Genomic DNA, 22,026 nt, shown 5'->3' with positions numbered 1-22,026 from the left:
AAAGTGTAGTCTACTCGTAAAATTATACTTCATAATTTAAAATTGATTTATTACTAGATCTCTGATAAATTTACCACATAATGTAGATATTATTATTGAGTATGAATTACTAACCACTCTTTTAAGATTTGTAACAACATTTTATAATTATTATTTATTAATTTAATTAATTAAAAATAGCAGATATTGTTATAGTTATTAATTATTACCTATCTTTAAATACATATTTTTCTATGCACCTATTGTGACTGTGTAACTTTTAAATAACTTGATAGTTTTGAATAAAAGTAATTTTAACAGATTTCTCGGGACTTGAGGGGGCTTATTATTTCAACCTCTATTAGTCGTATGGGGTTGCATGAATTTAGTTTTGTCGAATGAAAATTGCATATTTTTTTTTGTTTATTTAAATGGTTGTCACTGGTTACATATTACATGACTATTTTTGTAATAATTAGTAAAAATATGGCATATTTAAATGTCTACAAATATATTAAAAAAAAAACAAATCTTCAGATCAAATACTTATAAACAAAATTACAATGATTTTCTTTGTTTTTTGCAATCATTACTTGCATTCTCAATTTTGGACATATTTTTGATGTAAACAAATAAAGACGAATACCAATTTTACATAATTAAATCTTTTCAAATCTCGATAATCGTTCCTATTTTTGTATTTATTGAAAACTGATATATAGAAATGTGTGATTTAGTTTTTAAAATGTATATAGGTATAAATGGTATAATTAAGACTAAGATAAATGTGAAATACAAATTAAAGGGAATGGAAAAAATAGTTTATTCGTCATACTTTTTTCTATCGTCTTTTCTCTCCTTTAACAAACACATACTGTCCACTGTACTATAATAATACAATCATAACAATTTTATATGCTTATTATTTATGTGGGTTTTTAAATTTGATTTCTGTGCAAATGATTTTTTACATATAGCACAATTAAATGGTTTATGGAATTCGTGAATAATTTTGTGCGCATATAAAGTTGATAATCGAGCATAAGATTTATTACAAATTAAACATCGGTAAGGTTTTTCTCCCGTATGGACTTCCATGTGAATTTTCATATTTCCTTTCCACGAAAAAAACGTATTACAAATATAGCATTTGTATGGTTTTTCTGAATTTTCTTTTAAGGTTCTGAATTTTTTTTTAGTTGGAATAAAAGTTTTAGTTGAGTCTTTAATGTTAAGATGGCAATTATTGTTTCGATTGTTTTTGATACGTGAGTTAATGCCATAACATGTGGAGGACACAACTGATGGCACATAATTGTCATCACGCATAAAAAAACTTTCATACATTGTATCGTCAATTATATCTATTTCAGTTTTTATTTGAGTATTCTCTTCGTATGTAATCGTTTTGTGTTTAGTTGGTGTTAAAGTCTTAGTCGAAGCTTTAATGCTATGATTGAAATTTCTTGGATTTATTTCAACGTGTGACTTAATGCCACATGTCGTAGACTCAACTGATGGTCTATATTTGTCATTATGAATAACGTGATTTTCAACTACGGCATTGTCAATTACATTCACTTCATTTTTTATCTGGTTTTTTTGCTCAGACATCACTTTGTGTTTAGTTGTTGGCATATAAGTTTCAGTTGAGGATTCAATTTTAAGATCGAAATTCGTATGTTTGTTTTCAATGTGTGAGTTAATGTTATAACATGTTGAGGACGGAACCAATGGCACATAATTGTTATCACGCATAAAAAAACTTTCATACTCGGAATCGTTAAATACATCCACTTCAGTTTTTATTTGAAATTTAATATTTGCTCTAGTATTGTTAAAGTCTTTCGTGTAACTGAAACAATAAAGTAACAAATAAATTAATAACTCATTTTAATATATACACATATAGACATGCAAAGCACAAAGCTTTAAGAATTTAATTAAATTATAACAATTAAAAATTATAATAATTTACTTCAATCTCAAGAAGAAACTATAAAAAAAATGAAACTATCTGATTTAAATTTTTTTCAAAGATTATTTAATATTGATGATATATATAAAATGTTTTCAATGTAATACAATTTTTCATAAATCTGATTAATCTTATATTCTATACAAAATGTATACCTATACTTTTTATTGTATGTTATCAATTATTATATACCATTTTAAATATATTATTTTTTTTTAATAATTATGGTCAATTACAGTATTATTAGTTACTAATTATGCAATTTATTATTGACTTAAACTTATTGAGTTTTAACACTAAAAAGTTATACAAATTTGATTATCAAGTTGTTAGAAAACATTTAATTTTATCATATTATTGATTAAATTTTGAAATATATGATTATTAATTTTACAGAATCGGAGCCTGTTTAGTGACACCTTCGTTATTTGGCAAATATGCACAATTATGCAACCAACTTTTTAAATTCTGCCCATATCTATAAGAAAATATAATGTTTTTGTATCAACAAAAATAAACAATGAATAGATACATTTAAATGATATTAATGGACAATGTTCAAATAAAGTAGGTAGTGATTGGGATATTACTATTGTCTATTACTATTATTAATTATACTTTTAACTAAATTTAAAAAAAACTTAAAACTATTAATTTTTATATAATTAGTTTAAATTATTTCAAAATATTTCATTTTTATGAAACTCATTATTAAAATTGTGTTTTTTTTCGGATTAATGTTGCCTTTCAAATGTTCTAATGTCCAAACGGTTAAATGGAAACCGTATCATGATTAAATAACCACGTACATTTACATATTTTTGTAATTGAGTATCTACAGGTTGCGGTATGGCGAAATTATTTCATTTGAGCAATGAAACTGATTAAAGACTTACTTAAACACTGCTACGTGCTCTGATGTCCTATACCAATAATATAGTACACAATAAAGGATACTACGAAGTAGGCTTCAGTACTAGGATAACAATTACCCATAATATACTATAATGACATAACGCGTAATATAAGAATATTACGACGTAGAAATAAACATCTACATGTAATGGGGAGTATCTACACACCTGGACGGTAATATGTTAGGCCTAATCGATATGAATAATAATAATAATAGGATAATTAAAAACATCTATTACTTTAACCTTCGGAAATCGGAGACGAACGAACTCCGCGACACATATAATCAAAATATGATTTAAAATTAATCTCGAGTTCTGAGAATCTCGAGCGGGGCTGACCACAGGCGCGAGGGCAGGCGTCACCGGATGTCATACATATCATCGCACGTGGCACGTGCATCCTGAAATGCGTAATAGCGCGAGAACAAATGACGCACTTAGGAATAGGACAGAGGATACACGGGTAGTAGGTCGGGGGGACACTGACTATATAAGGGGGCCCCGGAGAGGACTCCTGCAGACGTGATTTACCAGAGTTAGCGCCAGCACCTTGCGCTATATATTATATAATATAATCTTGTGTATTTAAATGACTTTTTATTATAAAAAAACTTAATTATATAATATCAGCGAAAATAAACGAGGACATTTTGGTATTGGTATTGTAATGCATTACAATATTATAAGAAAGTTTATGGAGAAACGACATAAATGAAAACTAGCAATTTTCGACAACCATAATTCACAAGACAATCAGAATCAGCAAGGACTATTCATGAAGTTAAAACATTAAAATACTTACTGCCGATTATTAGATTGACTGTCATTTCTATTATAATAAAGCTCATATTCGGTAGATTCATCAACATGTTCTTGTTTAATGTTATGTTCATCTACAACATCGTGTTCTTGTTTGATGTATTCATTAAGTTTAGGTAGTATATTTTGTGGCTCACGTTTTATCGGTTGAATCCTGAAGCTATTAGGATCTTGAGCTACCTTTTTGAACATATCTAAACAAAACATTAAAAATCAAACAATTAAAAACTATTGCGAGTTAAGAACTTAGTATTGTGATATAAAACATAGATCCAGTGTCGTAATTCTTGGGGAGGGGGGCAAGGAGAGGCACTTGCCCCCTCTGACAATTTTTTGAGAGATAAAGGTATATTTTTTAACCGGTGGGGAGGGGTGTGAGGGTTTTGACAATAATAAATATATTACATTCATTATACATTTCCCCCCTAGATTTTTTCCCAGTTACGCCACTGCATAGATCCAGTGACCTTTTGTTCAATAACATTTGTTCAATGCCAGTTCGATGTAGCTATATTAATAGTGCATTAGTGCACGAGCATCAGTCAAAACCAGTTGGATATTAGTACCTACCTGTCTTATACCTTACTCATAATATTTTGTTACATTACTGCTATTTATAAAATAAAATTACACGTGTAAACACCTAAGTGAAATTAAGTAACTGAATTATTTGAGTCTTGTGAATCAAATAAAACTTTTTCTGGAACAAAAAAATCCTAAGATATACAGTCTAATGAAATAAAAAGTTTTCAAAAAGGTAACTAATATAACCTCACAGTACCAGTATTAGCCAATAATTTAATACTACAATATTGAATTATTAATATTTTGGTTTTTTTTTTGTTTGAAAAAATTATTATAGTATTTTATACCTCTACATATTATAGTACATTAATATACATTTTAAATACGATAATTGTTTTAATTCCATCTTTGATTATTGTACCAAGATAATAAACTAACTAAAACACGCGATGTGTCAAATTATAAGTAATATGAATAATATTTCATCAATACTGTGTCTAGACCGTCGATAAACAATAATTTTACCTGTTTCTATCCATACTAACCTTAATCATCACGGGTAACTGAAAATTAATCATTAATTTAAAAATAAAAATAAAATCATTACAATATTTTATTGTTGTTGTTTTTTACAATAAAATCAGTTATAGGAGCATTGGTAATATCCATAGGTATAAATGATAAATAATTTTTAAGAATATATTATAGTCAGTTTTATAATTTGTGTAATTTTGTTTAGGAAATTGGGTAATTCTGAAACTGTTATTGATATTTTATCTATATTTTTCGATTTGTTTTTTAAATTTTTAAATTATGTTATTATTTTGTAGGTTAATTATAACTTTTCATCTATTCTTAATAATATTGTTAATCAAATACTTTCCACTATCATGCATCTATGATTCATGTTTTATCATTATATTAATTTGTAATAACGAAAAAATAAATGATATAAATAGTTTTTGTGTAATGATTGGTGGTGTGCAATCTAACGTGTGCGTGTATAATAAATCTAAAGTGACAAATGCAAGGGACACAAGCCTTGAATAAATGTCGAATTTGTGGAACCTTTTTCCCTCACTTACAAGTAAATTAAAATTATTAAAATTTACATTATTACCTTCCTCCTGATCGTCGGAGGGCTCTCGAGATCGTGATTCGAGAATGTGATCAAATACACCGTAGTAATAAAACGTAAAAAAGCAGATTATACAAATTAACGCAAATAAAATGATGCTCATGCACCTTACCTTATTCTCAATTGAATTCGCTAAGCTGTAGTTGTCTTAATAAAAATAGAAGGTGTTAATCACACGGATCCAAATACAAAACCACACTGATATGTTTCGTTGAAACGAAAAAGGTCCAGTTATCGCTCGCAGTCTCCGGTGTGGAGGGCATGCACTCTTGAAGGAGATGTTATTAAAATGGTTGGTGCTCATGCGCGCTTGAAAGAGATGTTACCCAAAAGAGTGATGCGCCTGCACTGATGAGAGAAGACGACGTGGTCAAGCCTGCCAGTGTCGCAGGCGGCTTCATCAAAGGCCTCCGCGTCTTCAGAGAAATCGGCTTTCTCCCCGACGACGGAGATGCTCATTGGGCCATCCCTTTTCTCTGGCGGCACACGAAATAGATCACACGGTTTGCGCCTTATTGTCACAATTACGTGTGAGTTCCTACGTGACCAAACAATGTAAATCGTTTCCTTCATCAGTGATTAATGGGGATTATTGGTTTTTATTGACGGTTATTTGCGTGCGACAAAACGTGCGTCATTTGTTCTCACGCTATTACGCATTTCAGGATGCACGTGCGATCATATTTTGATTATAGGTGAATATGTGTCGCGGAGTTCGTTCATCTCCGATTTCCGAAGGTTAAAGTAATAGATGTTTTTAATTCTCCTATTATTATTATTATTCATATCGACTAGGCCTAACACATTACCGTCCAGGTGTGTAGATGCTCCCCATTACATGTAGATGTTTATTTCTACGTCGTAGTATCTATTATTGTGTACTATATTATTGGTATAGGACATCAGAGCACGTAGCACATTCATATAAATAATAATTGTCAAATATACACATTTTAATTCTGTCATAATTATTTTTCAAATATCTACAACTGTTGCCATCATACTATAGTTTCGTCCGGTTTAAATTATTTGTTTCTTATTAATTTCAGATATTTTTATTCTTTTTATCTCAGATCTCGGTGTGAAATGAAATGTTCTTTAAATTTAAAAATGTTTATTTTCAATCGGCAATTTTGTGTTGGAATTCTTAGGTGTGGTTTAAAGTAGTTTATTCGTAGGTTATTTTAAATATTAGTGTTAAACATACTGACTTAATCTCATTATCTTTTACTTTGACATTTCGAAAGTTTCAAGAAATTCTAATACGCATTTACTTGGGAGTATAATATATGGAAGTATAAGTTGGTATCATCTCAACATTAAAAATATTAGGCTAAAAATGATCAATTTTTAAAATAATTAATAAATTTTAAATTTATACTCTGTTCCAAAAAATTATAATTAGTTTTTTTTATTTGTATTCAGTTGATTGATCTTTGTAGGTACTGTACATCTCTCATCAGTTACCCCGTGACAAAGTAATCATATTATATTATGGTTCTCGACTTGCTAATATATGATTCACAATGCGTAAAAGGTTATTGTTTTCTTTTGGAACAGAGTATATACGTCTTGTTTTATTTGTATGTATGTTACATATATATTTGTTATGATTACAATATAATTAGTGGTTTATTGGTTGTTGAGGGGGTATACGGTGTATAATACTCACTGCTCTATGATTTTTTTTTACTCATTAAATTTATTACGATAAACAGATATATGGTCATATGGTAACGTATATTCATTAGTATTTTCAGTGACGTAAGCAAAACATTCCATAATTATTTTTAATTTTTAATTCTCAGATGGTTAAGACGGACCTACTTATAGATAGCAAACGGTTATCAAAAAATATTTTTAATACTTTTAAATGACTTATTTAAAATTATACAGCTGAAATAGATGTTCCATTTACGCCGTAATATTATGTTTGTATGCTATATAAATTTTTAATTCACAATTTTCTTGATAATACATATTTATCACTTAAACTGTTGTCAATTTATATGATACATCCTTTATGCTTCAACTTCTTAAAAAAAAAAAAAAAAAATAATAATAAAATGTCCAAGTTCCTAGTCGTTGTACTTTGCAATTATATTTTCTAAATTTATTAAATAGTACAAAAAAATAAACGAAATATAATTCACCATAAAATAAATAAACAAGTTTACCTACTTGCGATTTAAAAGTTGTTGAAATTACTTATAATTATATAAAAAAAAATATCAATCTAGAATCATTACAATGGCCACAAACTCGTATTTTTCTTCTATACATAAAAAATCTATAACATTATGGTAAAACGATTTAAAAAATATTTAACATAAAGAGATATAAACCAAACAAAAACTTTCATTATTGATTACTTTAACTTATAAGACGTTTCCAAACCTTATAGACGCCTCCATGATTCATGCAACGCGATCCAAGTATTTTTAATTGCGCGGTATTATAGTAGTGTTATCCAAGAGAGAATTGTTATTTCTTATGAAGTTTTGATGTTTGATGACTATTGTACGGTGTTTATGTTCAGATCTATTCAGACAGCGTTCTAGAATTCCCCGCACACGGTTACACGACCATCGTGTTTCTTTTATACGATTTAAATATCAAATAAATGTGCATATTATTATAAAATATAAACCTATAAGTACGTTATTATATCGTCTGTACAAGCTACACACTCGTACAACAATAATTGTCTAATTTATTGTTTATTAGGTGTGAACAATATTGTGTAGTACTGAAATGGTTTAATATAACTTCGAAAAAACCTATGGGCAGTTACATAACCATGTAAATGTACAGCTATAATAGTACGACAGTTATTTAAGTATTAAAAATGATTGCGTACCAACGTGTAGGCAGCAGGTACAGCCATTTTATATAGAAATGATCTAATCCGTACATTGTTTTAAGTATACGCAATATAAAATACTTAATAAAATATGTACAACGATAAGTCAATTTGCGCGTACAACACATCCGTGACGGTCGTGCTAATCAATTCTTTTAACATAGCGTTTATACAGTTAACAGAAATCAAAAGAAACCTTAAGGTACGTACGTGTTTAAGAATGATGTAGAGACGACGATAAGTGTACGGTTATGTGCTGTAGTGGGAGTGATATAGTAACTAAATAGAAATAAAAGTGCACATTCCTTTCTTTTTTTCACTTATTGTACAGCACGTTAATATCGTTTTTTTTTAATAATTTCGACCCCCATAAGTGCAGCGTTTACCGTACTTATGTTCTTATGCCGTGTTTATTTTACAGGTAGATATGGACTTTATAATACTTTAAAACCTTTTCTGGTAAAATTTATTTCTAGTTTTTTTTGTAACGATATAAGATACAATGGATGTCTGCAGCTAGGTACAATAAAAACCGCACACAATCAAATACTAATCCAGAAGTCCACCACTATGGGTGTGTTAAGTTTTAATTCAATGATTAATCGTTGTATACGAAAAACAATTCTGTGCGGAGACGGTCTGTTGCTAAGTATATTTTATGATATATTATTTACATTGCTATTTAAGTAATTTAATCGACTATTGGTAAATATCGTGGATTGAATTAATTTTTGTCGAAAACATAACAAGAGTTATATTGTACATTGCTATTATAATAGTCGTTCTATATTATTGTTGTTAACTTTAAGCCAATAAAGACTTTCCGAAGAACCATTATGTGACGTACGTGTGGTATAAATAGGAAATATATTAACATTAATCTTAATTATTATTATTATTATCATTTTATTTTAAATCGTATAATATCAAAATATCCTGATTTAAATTAACCCAACGCCTTCATGATATGACGAATGCATGTTCTTGTGCAAAATCATAGATGCCTAATTTGCTAACAAATTAAGAAAATATTAATTTATGATAATTTTAAACTTAAATAGGTAGTTACAAATTTGATAAAAAGTAAGCAAAATTTTCATTCAATATTTACTGAACCCAATATTTTATGCTCTAAAGTTTTGTATTTTATTATTATTATTATTATTAATAAATCATGGTAAATATTAAAATAAAATATAAATATTAGATAATATAAAACCTTTTGAGTTATATGGGTTGATATAATATGGTATAAATATATATATTATTATAATAGGCAATTAAATACTAAATACTAATAATATAATAAATGCAATATTTAAAAAATAATTATATCAATCTATCATCATACTAAAAGTAAAATAAATTACTAGTTATATTAAAAAAAACATATCACTTTTGGTGATATAGGCTGATAGACTCTTTCCGTTCAGAATCGTTTTTCGTATATTATAATGATATATCATAGAATTAAATTTAATAGACCTATAATAGTGATCTACTCGACACCTTAAGACCTTAAGTACGATTACAGCAAAGTGGTACCCACTTACCTACCTTTTTATCATTATTATTATTATATGATGTTAAATATGGAAGTTTACCAATTGCGTCTATAATTATTTTTTTATACACCAATTATTGTTATACTGACCCTAAACGAAAATGTTGTGTTAGTTGTAATTGGTCCATGTCCGTAAATATTTGAATAAAAATAAATAATAAATTATGTAAAAATATGGAATAAAAAATTGAGTCATATTGCCAACATTCGTCGAATTTAATATTGAGTATAATCAATTATAAGTAACAACTACCTATATTATGATGAATAACCAATTAATACATAATTGGAAATACCACATTACCTATATAATATTTAGTCTTATTACCATTTTTAGTAAATTATGGCAAGCTAATATTTCTGTTTTCTTCGGTTTGCCTACAAAATTATAAACGCGAAGACTCAAGAGTGGTTAAGTTATAGTTTCAATTTTAACGGAAATATTGTATGTTTTTATGGCATTAGTATATAATTAGTTATTGCGATTTAACCAAATATTAGATTTGTAAATTTAGAAAAAAAAATGTTAACAAGTGTGTTGATATTTCGTTATAATGTTCAAGTACAACAATATTTATATTTTGTTTTTTAAATTAGGTAGCAAGCAGAGAATTATCACAGAAGATGTATAGACGGAATAACATATAATTGATTGTTTTCGACAATGAATGAAGAATTCATAATTATTACGTTGATGTATTTTCTAATAATGTATCTTATAGTTACGTCTCTTCGACAAATTTGTAAAACAAGTATGAATAATTAATTGTATTTTCATTTCATATTACCTAATATTAATTACTTATGATGTTAACACCCATGTACACAGATTTATTCCATAACTACATAGCACAATTTTTATACAAAGAAAATTCTCATTTAGATCTCAAAATAGCCAAAATAGGTACCTATATTATACATTTTTTTCACAATTCTATAGTCATTGTGCTATTTATAGCGTACGAGTTAGTTTTAGGAAAAAAATATTATAATTTATTAATTTTTTTATTATTCTATAAATATTAAATATGTATGATTACTTCATTATTTGGTGCTTATAAAATGTAATTATTGTCCTAAACACTAAATGATTGAATCAGAAATTAATTGTGTCAGAAAAACTATAAAATATTATTATTTTTATAACTTATTTTTATATTATATCTGCAAATAATAAATATTGAAATATATAATTATGTGTTAAATAACAACTGATAATTAATTTTGTTTTAGGACCTCCAATATCAAATCCTTCAAATGAAATTCAAATGGATAATGGAAATATGTACATTCAAATTCCTACACCAACACAATTATCCAGAACTAATATAACCTCTTCACATATCTCATTAGTTCCGTTGAGTTCCGGTGTAAATTATTCGGAAGATGACCCACCGCCTTCATATGAGGAGTGCATGGTCAAAACCTTGAATCCCTAATTTACCAGAAAACTTGGAAAATATTAATTTATTTCTACTCATACCGACGACATGATAAGAAGTGAACAATATTTTTGTAAAACTTTATCTAAATCCGAAGTTGTGTATGCACCGAGGTTTTGTAATTTGTTGATTGTTCAATAAAATAACTATTCAAATCACATTATAATATTAAATTACTACACTCTATATTTCTTACATTCTGTTGTATGATTATTTAATCGTTATGAGATGGTGAATATGTAAACAAAAAGTAAATACCTACTACATAATAATATTATGAATGCCGTTCCATTCGTTTTAAATAAGAATAATCTTAGGTAGCGGACTTCTGCCCACGGTGGCTTTATTGGTTTGATCGACAAGCTCTAGGGATCGTTGCTTTATTATTCAAACAACAACTTAGTTTGGATTTTGTCGACATTAACACGGTAAACATTTTTTTGGTCATTGCCGACGGTTGTAAACGAAAAGCGACGACGAAAACCAATCTAATCGATGGGTGTTGCCTGACCGAAAATCGGTAGCTATCTAAAGTTACTCGTATTTTAGACAAAGTACAGGTATGAACATTTATTTGAAGTCATAAGTAATTTGATAAACTGATATGTATATTGTATATAATATGACAGTACAATATTAGGCGGCTGACCATTTTAAATATTAAACGCTCATCATCTTAAAAAGTATAAACGTTTTTCACTGTAATACATCATTAAAAGTATAAATAAATTATAGTTATTGTGTTAAATGTTTAAAGATTTTATCAGATAGACTATAAACTGCAGTGTAGTAATATTATAGTTCGTAGCTATATACATTATATGAGTAAATAAAAATTAATAATTAATAATTATGTATTTATTTTATCTGTTTAATATAATAACTAATAATTCATTTTATTTTAGAATCTGAAGTGTCAAATCGAATTCAAATGGATATTGGCCAGACCCTTAACCAGAGCATTAACCGTGGCCAACAAAGCTGTTCAGTGCGATTAAATAATGTTTTAAAAATGTAAACATTTGAAATCGTGTATATTCCGTAGCAAAATGGACCTCGTCATCAATCATATAATGCTGCACGACTTTTAGAATTTATATTTCCACTCAACTAGTCATAATTGTATCGTTTAATTTTGGTTTGTATTGTGAGGCGCTTAATACGTCTAACGTGAACTCATTTAAAAGATCTCCGCTAGACGATCTACTATGCATTCATACGACGAGTAGGTACTTGATGATTTCAGGTCCAAAACCTCGCTAATTTCACTAGTGAATCAGGAAAATACAAGTATCAATTAATATTATTAATTTATATCAATGATAATGCTGTGAAGTGAATATTTTTATACGGCGTTGTCTAAACCTAAAATTGTATGCACAGAGGTTCAGTAAATGGTTTTTATAGGCAATGACCTCTATTTTTTTACATTTTTACCTAATATTAAATTGTTATACTCTATCTTATTAATCAATTAGTCTAATTCTTGTTCTATTATAATAAGATTATCGATATTTATTTACAAATAATACTTGCTTGACACGATTGCTTAGAATAAACTATAAACCATTGAGTATATATGTCAACATTTTTTGAATTTAATATCAAGCAGTATAATTTTTTTTATTACAATATTCATCCCTAATTAGATTTTTTCAATATCTAATATTTTATAATATTACTAAGAATTATTATGTACTTGGCAGATATATAATTTTTTGCATCACTTTAGTCTTCAATGATATTAGCTCAATATTTTATATTGGACAGTTTTGATAACTGATAATAATTTTTGTAAAATATATGTTTAACTGTTAAGATTTATTAAATTTAATATTGAGATTGGTTGTAAGTAATGAATAATGAATACGTATGGTTTATGACTAATAAACATATAGGTAGGTAATTTGTAACGTCTCTGTATACGTTAAGTTTAAATACTCATACACTAGTATGTATACAATACACTTAATGTATAAAATAAATAGAAACGCTGATGTTTTATATGTATTGTAAGTTTCGTTTGAAAGAAAACGGTATTCACCACTATGATTTAACCTAGTGGAACACACGTCCTACCCTCTTTGATAAAACTTCGACTTTAAAATTGTTTATTTGATACTATGCCGGTGGGAACCATCTTTCATTTATAATGTCGTATTCTTTTGTTTGAAAAAAAAACATTTTTTTCTATAAAATTGAATTATTTATTAATTTCTTGATAAAGTCCGAGAATAATGTTTAATAGGTAATAAATAAAGGGTAATATTTCAAAATGTACTAATACTATTTTTTTTTATTAAAATTTACAACCGTGTTTGATATCATCAATTCTTACGTCAATTCTATGGTTAATACGAGTATGTTAGGGAATAAGAATTGACAATCGAATTTTCTGTATCGATGTATTTGTCTAGTATATCGATCATAAAGCTAGACAACTGGTAATGTTATTTCCTATAATATAACTATAAGATTTAAGCAGCTGCTATACGTCAAAATGTGCCATTGATATATATTATTCCATAAAGCACTAATCTTAAGGCAAGTCGTACTGTTTTCCATAGTAAATGCATTGGACATCGACCAAAAAATTAATATAGTTAAAATGTATCGTTTTATATGAAAATTATTAAAAAAATTCAATACCTATCGTCAAAACAGGACAGGATTCCAGTGCCATAGTTTCCAGCATTTAGTACGCATGTATTTAGGATAAGACGGTCAGCAGTTTAGCAGTTTAAACTTATCAACAGGACTCGAAATTTGTAGGAGTTGCATAATGTTCTATAATCTATATGCTCTCGATGTAAAGCAGTCTAAGAGGATAGAAATCTGAACTATACGAAGGTAGGTTAAAAAAATCGAAAATTTAAAATGCACGTTTTGTCAATTCTAAGGAAAATTGCTTATTTCATGGATTTTCAAACGCATATTAAGCATATTTGATATTTTTCTTAATCTATGTATTTTAAATAATATTTAGGTAATATGAAACACAATATAATTTCACGTAGGTATTCATTATCATCGTCGCAGTGGAATATCAATTCGACGATAACGACTGTCGCAGTGCTAGACTGGATATTAATCTTTTTTGTAAGAGTATTGCTCGTTGTGGAATTTGTCACAGCCACATTCGCCGCGAGTAACTTAGTGATTCCCAGTACTAGTAATTTTTACATAGCACTCATAGTGGTTAGCTATTTTCATTTGATTTATTGTCTTAACTTGTTAATACATTATTGTAACTTATTCATACTTCAAAATACAAGTTTTCTGTAACTACTCGCTTTCTCACAACCATATCAATCCAACTGGGAACTTGCTACGTCGTTAAATAATTAATGTGTTAACTGTCGCAATATCCTACACAGCGATCACTACAGATGTGCATTTAATATAGGTAAACATTCCGCTAATATGCCGACATTTTATCTTATCGTCGATAATAGTTGACTTATCGTAAATCTGTATTTTATTCTTTTTTCGTTAATAAATTTGTTGTACACGATTGACATTTTACAGTATGTTTTTTCAATTTAAAAATGTGTTAATTTTATATTCCAGCTCCATAGTTTTCCGGATTTGGTTTATATTTTGGACGGGGTGTACCTTAGTCTCGAATAATTCAAAATTAATCAAAACTTTGAAAGTAATTATTTTAATTACGTTCTAAACGATTATCAATTGACTAGTTATTTTATATCGTTTTTTAAGTTTTTATTATATATTTTTTTTTGATTAAAACAGTTATCATGGTATTTGTATGTAATAATTACTCTGATTATTTTTGGTTTTATTTATTCTAATTATTATATTACATTAACAATGTAGGTATTACTAGTAACAGTGTAAAACGAAACATCGCCAGGCAGTGAATTATAAGATTTAAAAACACCCATCACGAATATTAAAGAGTGCTTAATCAGAATTCAGTTTATACATTTTCAATAATCTAAACAACATTATTTTACTTTTTAAAATATTTTCGTATTTTATGATTTATAAAGACATCATTTATCTCTTAGGTGCACCATATTTTGCATATAAGTAAGAAAAATATATTTTTTTATGCAAGGTGACATTTTACTAAAAATTTAATTATTATTATGATTTAATATTTTTATGCATTCATACTCTTTTAATACCATTCTGTCTCGTATATTATATTGGTTTGAAATTTATAGAAATGCTAATAACAATATTGATATTTCGTTAAAATTTTTAAAACTATTATTTATGTTATGTATTTTAGAAATTGGATAATTACCTCAAGATGTATAGATAAAAATAACATATAATTTGACTACTTTTAATTTCCACAATGTTTGACAATAAGCTTATTACGGTGCTGTATATTCTAACAATTATTGTATTTTTGTGTTGGTTTTGTCTGCAAATAGGCAGTTTAGGTAAGTATGAATATTGAAAATATTATAATATTTTTGTTTTATGTAATAGATACCTAATTATAATTATTCTATAAATAATAAAAAATGACATATTATTGATTTTTCCGGTGTTCAATAATAATTATTGTTCTTGTTCTAACATTTAATAAATAAATAAAAAATGAATTTTATCATAAAAACTATAAAATTATATTCTTATAGTATAGTTCTTACCTAGAGCTACCTATTACATTAAAATATGTACAAATAATTATATATTTTAACCAATAGTTAATATTTTGCTATAGAACCTGATTTAAATCAAATTCAAACGGATAACAACATCGATAACAATGACCTACAAAGTGATTCAGTGCCATTAAATACTGTTCTAAACGATTTGGAATATGAAAACATCTATAATCTGTTGCATACACCACCTCGTCAGCCAAGTTATGTTGCACGAGCGTCTAGAACTAACGTTTCCACTTCACCAGCCACAATTGTCCCGTTGAGTTCTAGTTTAAATTACGCGGAGCTTAATACATTTAATTTCGCTTCATTTTCAAGATCTCCGCTCGACGATCCACCGCCTTCATACGACGAGACGACGAGGGCGTGGTGAATTTCACATCGAACACATCGTTAGTGGCCATTTATGCCGATGATATGGTAAGAAGCGAGCGCGATTTTTCATACCACTTATAATGTGAATTTAACGTTGTATATGTATTGCAATTTTTAATTCATCGCACACACACACACATACACACACACACACACACACACAAACTCAAATAATTATTATCTGTAACATATGTATTGTGATTATTTTTGATATAATATAATTTAAAAATAATAATCATAATCATATTATGATTCATTTTTATATATTTTATCATGTAACTCATTACGCCAACGCTTTTTGCAATAAATTGACAGAGTTCACCCAAAAACATTTATTCTCTCCAATTATAGTGCATGTAACATATACATATTTAACTTGCAATAAGTCATTTTTTTCTTTTTAATTATAATTACATATATAATTATTGCCAATACTGAACCGTCTCACTCTTCTTATTAACTTACTGTATCGTATAATATATTATATTTTATGTTTTCTTTGTTGTTCATTAAACATTTTTGCTGATTTTGTTATTAAGTACTGTCTATATTTTTAATTATATTAACTGTAATGTAACAATTAGACTACCAACCTGTACTTTCAAAAAATAAATAAATAATTGTACATGGACTCCGATAGCAATATTTGTCATTAATAGTTGAACTATATATATTATATGTATAATGTTAAGTTTATCACTCATTATTTTTGTAAATTATCTATATAATATGTAAGTACCTAGTGAGTAGTGAATTTTATACAGACATTGAAAGCGGCTGATGGCCTGTCTCCGTACTGTCGAGTACTTAATGTAGTGAGTACCTCATAATTAATATTTTGTGTATTAAATACGTCATGCTTTAAATAATTATTAAAATTATAATCTTGACCCAGAAATTTGATATTAATAATATATTATTATAATTTTAACCTATGTATATTTATAAAATTATAAATTATATTATATAATTAAACGAAGGTAGAATGTTTGCGTCGATATAAAAAATAAATGGAAATAACATTATATTATTTAATTCTCTACAACAGCTTATATTCTATAACAGCACACACACACACACAAACACACAAAATCTATAATTATGCGTAATATAATAATTTTATATTGAGAATTTTAAAAATTGTCATACTTGTTACTGATTACGTTCGCGAAATGTAATAATAATGTGGCCGCCCAAATATATCTGTTCTCTTGTCATATCATCTGTTATATAATTATATCGTAAAATATTTCACCTTATTTGTGAGATTTTTTATCATATAGAAATTGATAAATTATAGTACAATTTTACTTTTAATTATTATATTAGGTATACGCCATACGGACTCACGTAATAATTTTTATTAATATATATTAGTTCTAATAGCCAGATTGAATATCACGTGTATTAATTATGCTCTTAATACTGTTTTTTCCCCATTATTTATACACGTGTATATTGTATAATTGTTTAAGTATATGTGTGTAAGTAGCTTGTCTGTCTCCGTATAACTAATATAGTGAGTATTCAATAATTTATTATTTTAAGTATTTAAAAACAGTAATCATATAATTTATAATCCTTGTTGAATGAAAATGGCTATATTAATTTATAATTGTATTATATACAATGAGTCATTGCATGGTCACGAAATGTTATATTATTTATTTATAAACAGTGCTGTGATGTAGAGGGGGGCAAGGAAGCCTGTGCCCCGGTCGAAAATTGTAAGGGGGTGCTAAAAAGTCAGATGTTTATGGAAGAGTCGAATATTTTTAATTTAAGTTTATATAAAATATTGATTCAAAAGGGCTGAAAATATTAATTGTGTCAATATAACATTACAATTATAATTATATAATAATATATGAGGACATTTGGTTGAGGGCAACTGGTACATTTTTAAAATGTTAAAAACAACCGTTGGGGGGGGGGGCAACTGGTCAACGCCATAATGCTGATCGGTCATCACTCATCAATACTATTTTATACGTTAAGAGGCCGGCGATCGTGCAAGCATTACATGTTTTTAAGCTCAGAGTTTACATACAACCTTAATATTATGAATCGATTCACTTAAATAATTTAAATAAATTAATATTGGAGAAAATAATCAACAAGTTGCAATTTTTTAAGTAATTGTCGAGGTATTATTTATGGTGTAGGTATTAAACTTATTTCAACGGTTCATCTAACAAAATGTAAACGCCAAGATTTAGTTTAAGAGCGGTCTAGCTATAGTCTATATGTGCAACGTTTAATAAAGAAAAATTTATGATGTTTAATGTTCATATTTTATAGTTTTATAAACAACTTTAAATTTAATTATTGTAAATCATCTAATCTTTAAGTTTATAAATTATAGAAGAACTGTTGATATTTTGTTAACATTTCAAAAATATTTTTTGTATTTTGTTTTTTAAATTAGATAGCAAACAGAGAATTATCACGGAGGATGCATAGAAAAATAACATTTAATTGACTGCTTCTGACTTCAACAATGATACAAGAAAATAATACCATATTCCTCCTGTATTTACTAATTCTTTTTTCTTTTTATTTTTGCTGTTTTTGGCAAGCATGCCGTACTACAAGTATGAATTTATTATTAGATTTTCATTTTATAGTATTTACTTATAAGTTATTCGTTATTTAATGTTCAAATATATTATACCTGGTTATTCTTCTGAGAATTTAAAATTAAAATCAGAATCGAATGGTATCAGAAAAACTGATACAGCATCGTTTCTCAACCTTTTTAGTCTCGCGACCCCCAAAACAGTTTGCAATATGGTCAATCACTTCGCCCTCCCCCCACCTCTATAATAACTATTAACTATAACATTTTTAAAATAAAAGTGTCATTTCCACTGGGAAAGCCATTAGCGGTCGAGTGCCCTTATTTATTTATGAGATATCTCATATTTACAATTTACATTTAATCGACTGATTATTTTTGTGTGTTATAAAACGATTCAATTTACACATGACAGTCGCGCGTCGCTCGTGTTTTTTCACTCATGTGCTCTATTGCGTTCAATTATTTTTTTCTGTTCAATAATACATTTTGAATGAAAAGTATTGTTTTCTACCACCCCCCCCACAACGGTCGAGAAACGCTGCTATACCGTATAATACATTACCAATAATAAATCTATAATTTAGGTACCTATATTATACTATTTTCTCTATTTAATAATTAATAATACATGTTGTTATAGACGATACTTTAATATCAAACGACGAGTTAAATCAAATTCAAATGTCTAATGACAGACACGCGATCAACAGCGACCAACAACATTCCTCAGTCCTATTAAATGTCTTAAATGACTTGGAGTATGAAAACATCTATAATCCGTCGTATACTCAACCTCGCCGGCCAAATAATGTGGCACTAACATCATCTACAATTATCGTTTCCACTCCACAAGCCACAGTCGTACCGTCGAGTTCTAGTTTAAATTACGCGGAGCTCAATACATCTAATTTCGCTTCGTTTTCAAGAGCTCCGCTCGACGATCCACCGCCTTCATACGAAGAGTGCATGGCGAGTTCATGATGTGCACAATCCCGCTAAATCCATTCATACCGATGATATGATAAAAATAGATAGAGATTTATCGTACAATATATTATATTATCATCCGAATGCGAAATTGTACGCCAGACATGTGATATTAATGATATGTTATTATAATTTTAACCTATGTATATTTATAAAATTATAAACTATATTACATAATTAAACGAAGGTAGAATGTTTGCATCGATATAAAAAATAAATGTAAATAACATTATATTATTTAGTTCTCTACAACAGCTTATCTATAACAGCACACACACACACACACACAACATTTAATATTATCCGTAATATAATATTATATTGTGAATTTTAAAAATTGTCATACTTGTTATCTACATTGCCCCTTACCGATTGTGTTCGCGCAATGTAATATTAATGTGGCCGCCCAAATATATTTGTTCTCTTGTCATATCGTCTGTTTTATCGTCAAGTATTTCACCTTATTTGTGAGATTTTTTTTTTTTACCTGGAAATTTGATAAAATATAGTACAATTTTACTTTTAATTATCATTGTAGGTAAACGGACTCCCACAATAATTTTTATTATTATATTAGTTCTCATAGCCAGATTGAATGTCGCGTGTATTAATAGTATGCTCTTATTACTGTTTTTTCCCCATTATTTATACATGTGTATATTGTATAATTGTTTAAGTATATGTGTGTACGTAGCTTGTCTGTCTCCGTATCACTAATACAGTGAGTATTCAATAATTATTATTTTAAGTATTTAAAAACAGTAATTATATAATTTATAATCCTTATTGAATAAAAAGGACCGTATTAATTATTATTAATTGTATTATATATAACGGGTCATTGCATAGTCAGGAAAAGTTATATTATTTATATTTATATACAGAGCCGTGCTGTAGAGGGGAGAAAGGGGACCTGTGCCCCGTGCGCAAATTTTAAGGGGGAGCCAAAAAGTTAGGCTAGTTAATGGAAGAGCCGTATATTTTTAATTTTGCTCCGGGCGCTACGGCACGGCTCCGTTTATATAAAATATTGACTCAAAAGGGCAAAAAATATTAATTGTGTCAATATAGCATTACATTTTTTATAATATAATCATATACTATATCAATATACTTTTTGAGCCAAAATAATATTTTTCTGTATTATTGATATTATTCTTATAACTATTAAAAACCGGTGTAAACCTATACTCGCATTCATATATTTCTCAATTAATTATCCAAAATTATGTAATATTTTTTGTTTTGAACATTGTGACATATTGTTAGTAGAGCTTAAGAGCGGTCTAGCTATATAGTCTTTATGCACAACGTTTAATAGAGAAAAATGTATTATGTTTGATATTAATTTTTATAGTTTTATAAACAACTTTAAATTTAATTATTGTGAACCATGTAATCCTTAAGTTTGTAAATTATAGAAATGCTGTTGATATTTCGTTAACATTTTCAAAAATATTATTTGTATTTTGTTTTTTAAATAAGATAGCCAACAGAGAATTATCACGGAGGATGTATAGAAAAATAACCTTTAATTGACTGCTTCTGACTTCGACAATGAAAGAAGAAAATATTTTTGCATTGCTGTATATACTAACAATTTTTTTTTTTTTTTTTTTGGTGTTTTTGGCGAACATGCCATACTACAGGTATGAATTTATTATTAGATTTTCATTTTATAGTATTTACTTATAAATTATTCGTTATTTAAATAATATAATAATTAATTTTTTCAAATATGTTATGCCTAGTTATTCTTCTGAGAATTTAAAATTAAAAGCAGAATCGAATGGTATCAGAAAAACTATATAATATAGTATGATATAACTAGTAGTTCTTACCTGAAGCATTGTTTCTCAACCTTTTTTAGTCTCGCGACCACCAAAACAGATATGAAATATGATCAATCACTTCGCCCGGCGCAACTCATTTATCGTAGTCCATTTGCGCTCCAAATCATAGGCCATATGCGCCTGATTCAGATCAGGTGAAAATCGTGCAACGTTGCCATTTATTGAGTATATTGGCATGTCACTGTAAAATCTAAAATAAAATTTGATCGTTTTTCATGCTATTCGAAACCAATATCCCAATCGATAAAGATTATATTATATAAAAATGTATTTATCAGTTGTATTTTATGTCAGTTGCATCAGTACACGAATAATGAGTAGTACTATAATATAATGGAATTTTATATAAATATTTCAAG

General features: G+C 27.7%; 3 protein-coding genes across 5 annotated transcripts; 2 read left to right on the top strand and 1 right to left on the bottom strand.

The window, feature by feature from the left end:
* Positions 1-558: 558 nt before the first annotated feature.
* Positions 559-5,772, bottom strand: LOC132930482 (zinc finger protein 761-like). Its single transcript, XM_060996390.1, has 3 exons — positions 5,469-5,772; positions 3,677-3,887; positions 559-1,834 (listed from the first exon to the last, which is right to left on the bottom strand). Exons 2-3 carry the CDS (start codon positions 3,883-3,885, stop codon positions 880-882), a joined length of 1,164 nt encoding a protein of 387 aa, XP_060852373.1. The 5' UTR covers positions 3,886-3,887; positions 5,469-5,772; the 3' UTR covers positions 559-879.
* Positions 5,773-14,099: 8,327 nt separating this feature from the next.
* LOC132929064 (uncharacterized) lies at positions 14,100-17,281 on the top strand. 2 transcript variants are annotated; one of them, XM_060994118.1, is made up of 3 exons: positions 14,100-14,631; positions 15,484-15,640; positions 15,928-17,281. In XM_060994118.1, the coding sequence occupies exons 2-3, from the start codon at positions 15,553-15,555 to the stop codon at positions 16,242-16,244; spliced, it is 405 nt and encodes a 134-aa protein (XP_060850101.1). In that variant the 5' UTR covers positions 14,100-14,631; positions 15,484-15,552; the 3' UTR covers positions 16,245-17,281. The 2 variants fall into 2 exon arrangements, with proteins under 2 accessions (XP_060850101.1, XP_060850104.1); XM_060994121.1 differs by lacking the exon at positions 14,100-14,631 and adding an exon at positions 14,972-15,278.
* Positions 16,153-20,242, top strand: LOC132929063 (uncharacterized). 2 transcript variants are annotated; one of them, XM_060994117.1, is made up of 3 exons: positions 16,153-16,291; positions 18,675-18,840; positions 19,468-20,242. In XM_060994117.1, the coding sequence occupies exons 2-3, from the start codon at positions 18,747-18,749 to the stop codon at positions 19,806-19,808; spliced, it is 435 nt and encodes a 144-aa protein (XP_060850100.1). In that variant the 5' UTR covers positions 16,153-16,291; positions 18,675-18,746; the 3' UTR covers positions 19,809-20,242. The 2 variants fall into 2 exon arrangements, with proteins under 2 accessions (XP_060850100.1, XP_060850099.1); XM_060994116.1 differs by lacking the exon at positions 16,153-16,291 and adding an exon at positions 16,978-17,061.
* The last annotated feature ends 1,784 nt before the right edge of the window (positions 20,243-22,026 follow it).

The sequence above is a fragment of the Rhopalosiphum padi genome, chromosome 4, assembly GCF_020882245.1.
Source record: "Rhopalosiphum padi isolate XX-2018 chromosome 4, ASM2088224v1, whole genome shotgun sequence".
Classification (NCBI taxonomy): domain Eukaryota; kingdom Metazoa; phylum Arthropoda; class Insecta; order Hemiptera; family Aphididae; genus Rhopalosiphum; species Rhopalosiphum padi.
Note: the sequence above shows the minus strand (reverse complement) of the source record. Positions and strands in the feature narration are given on the sequence as shown.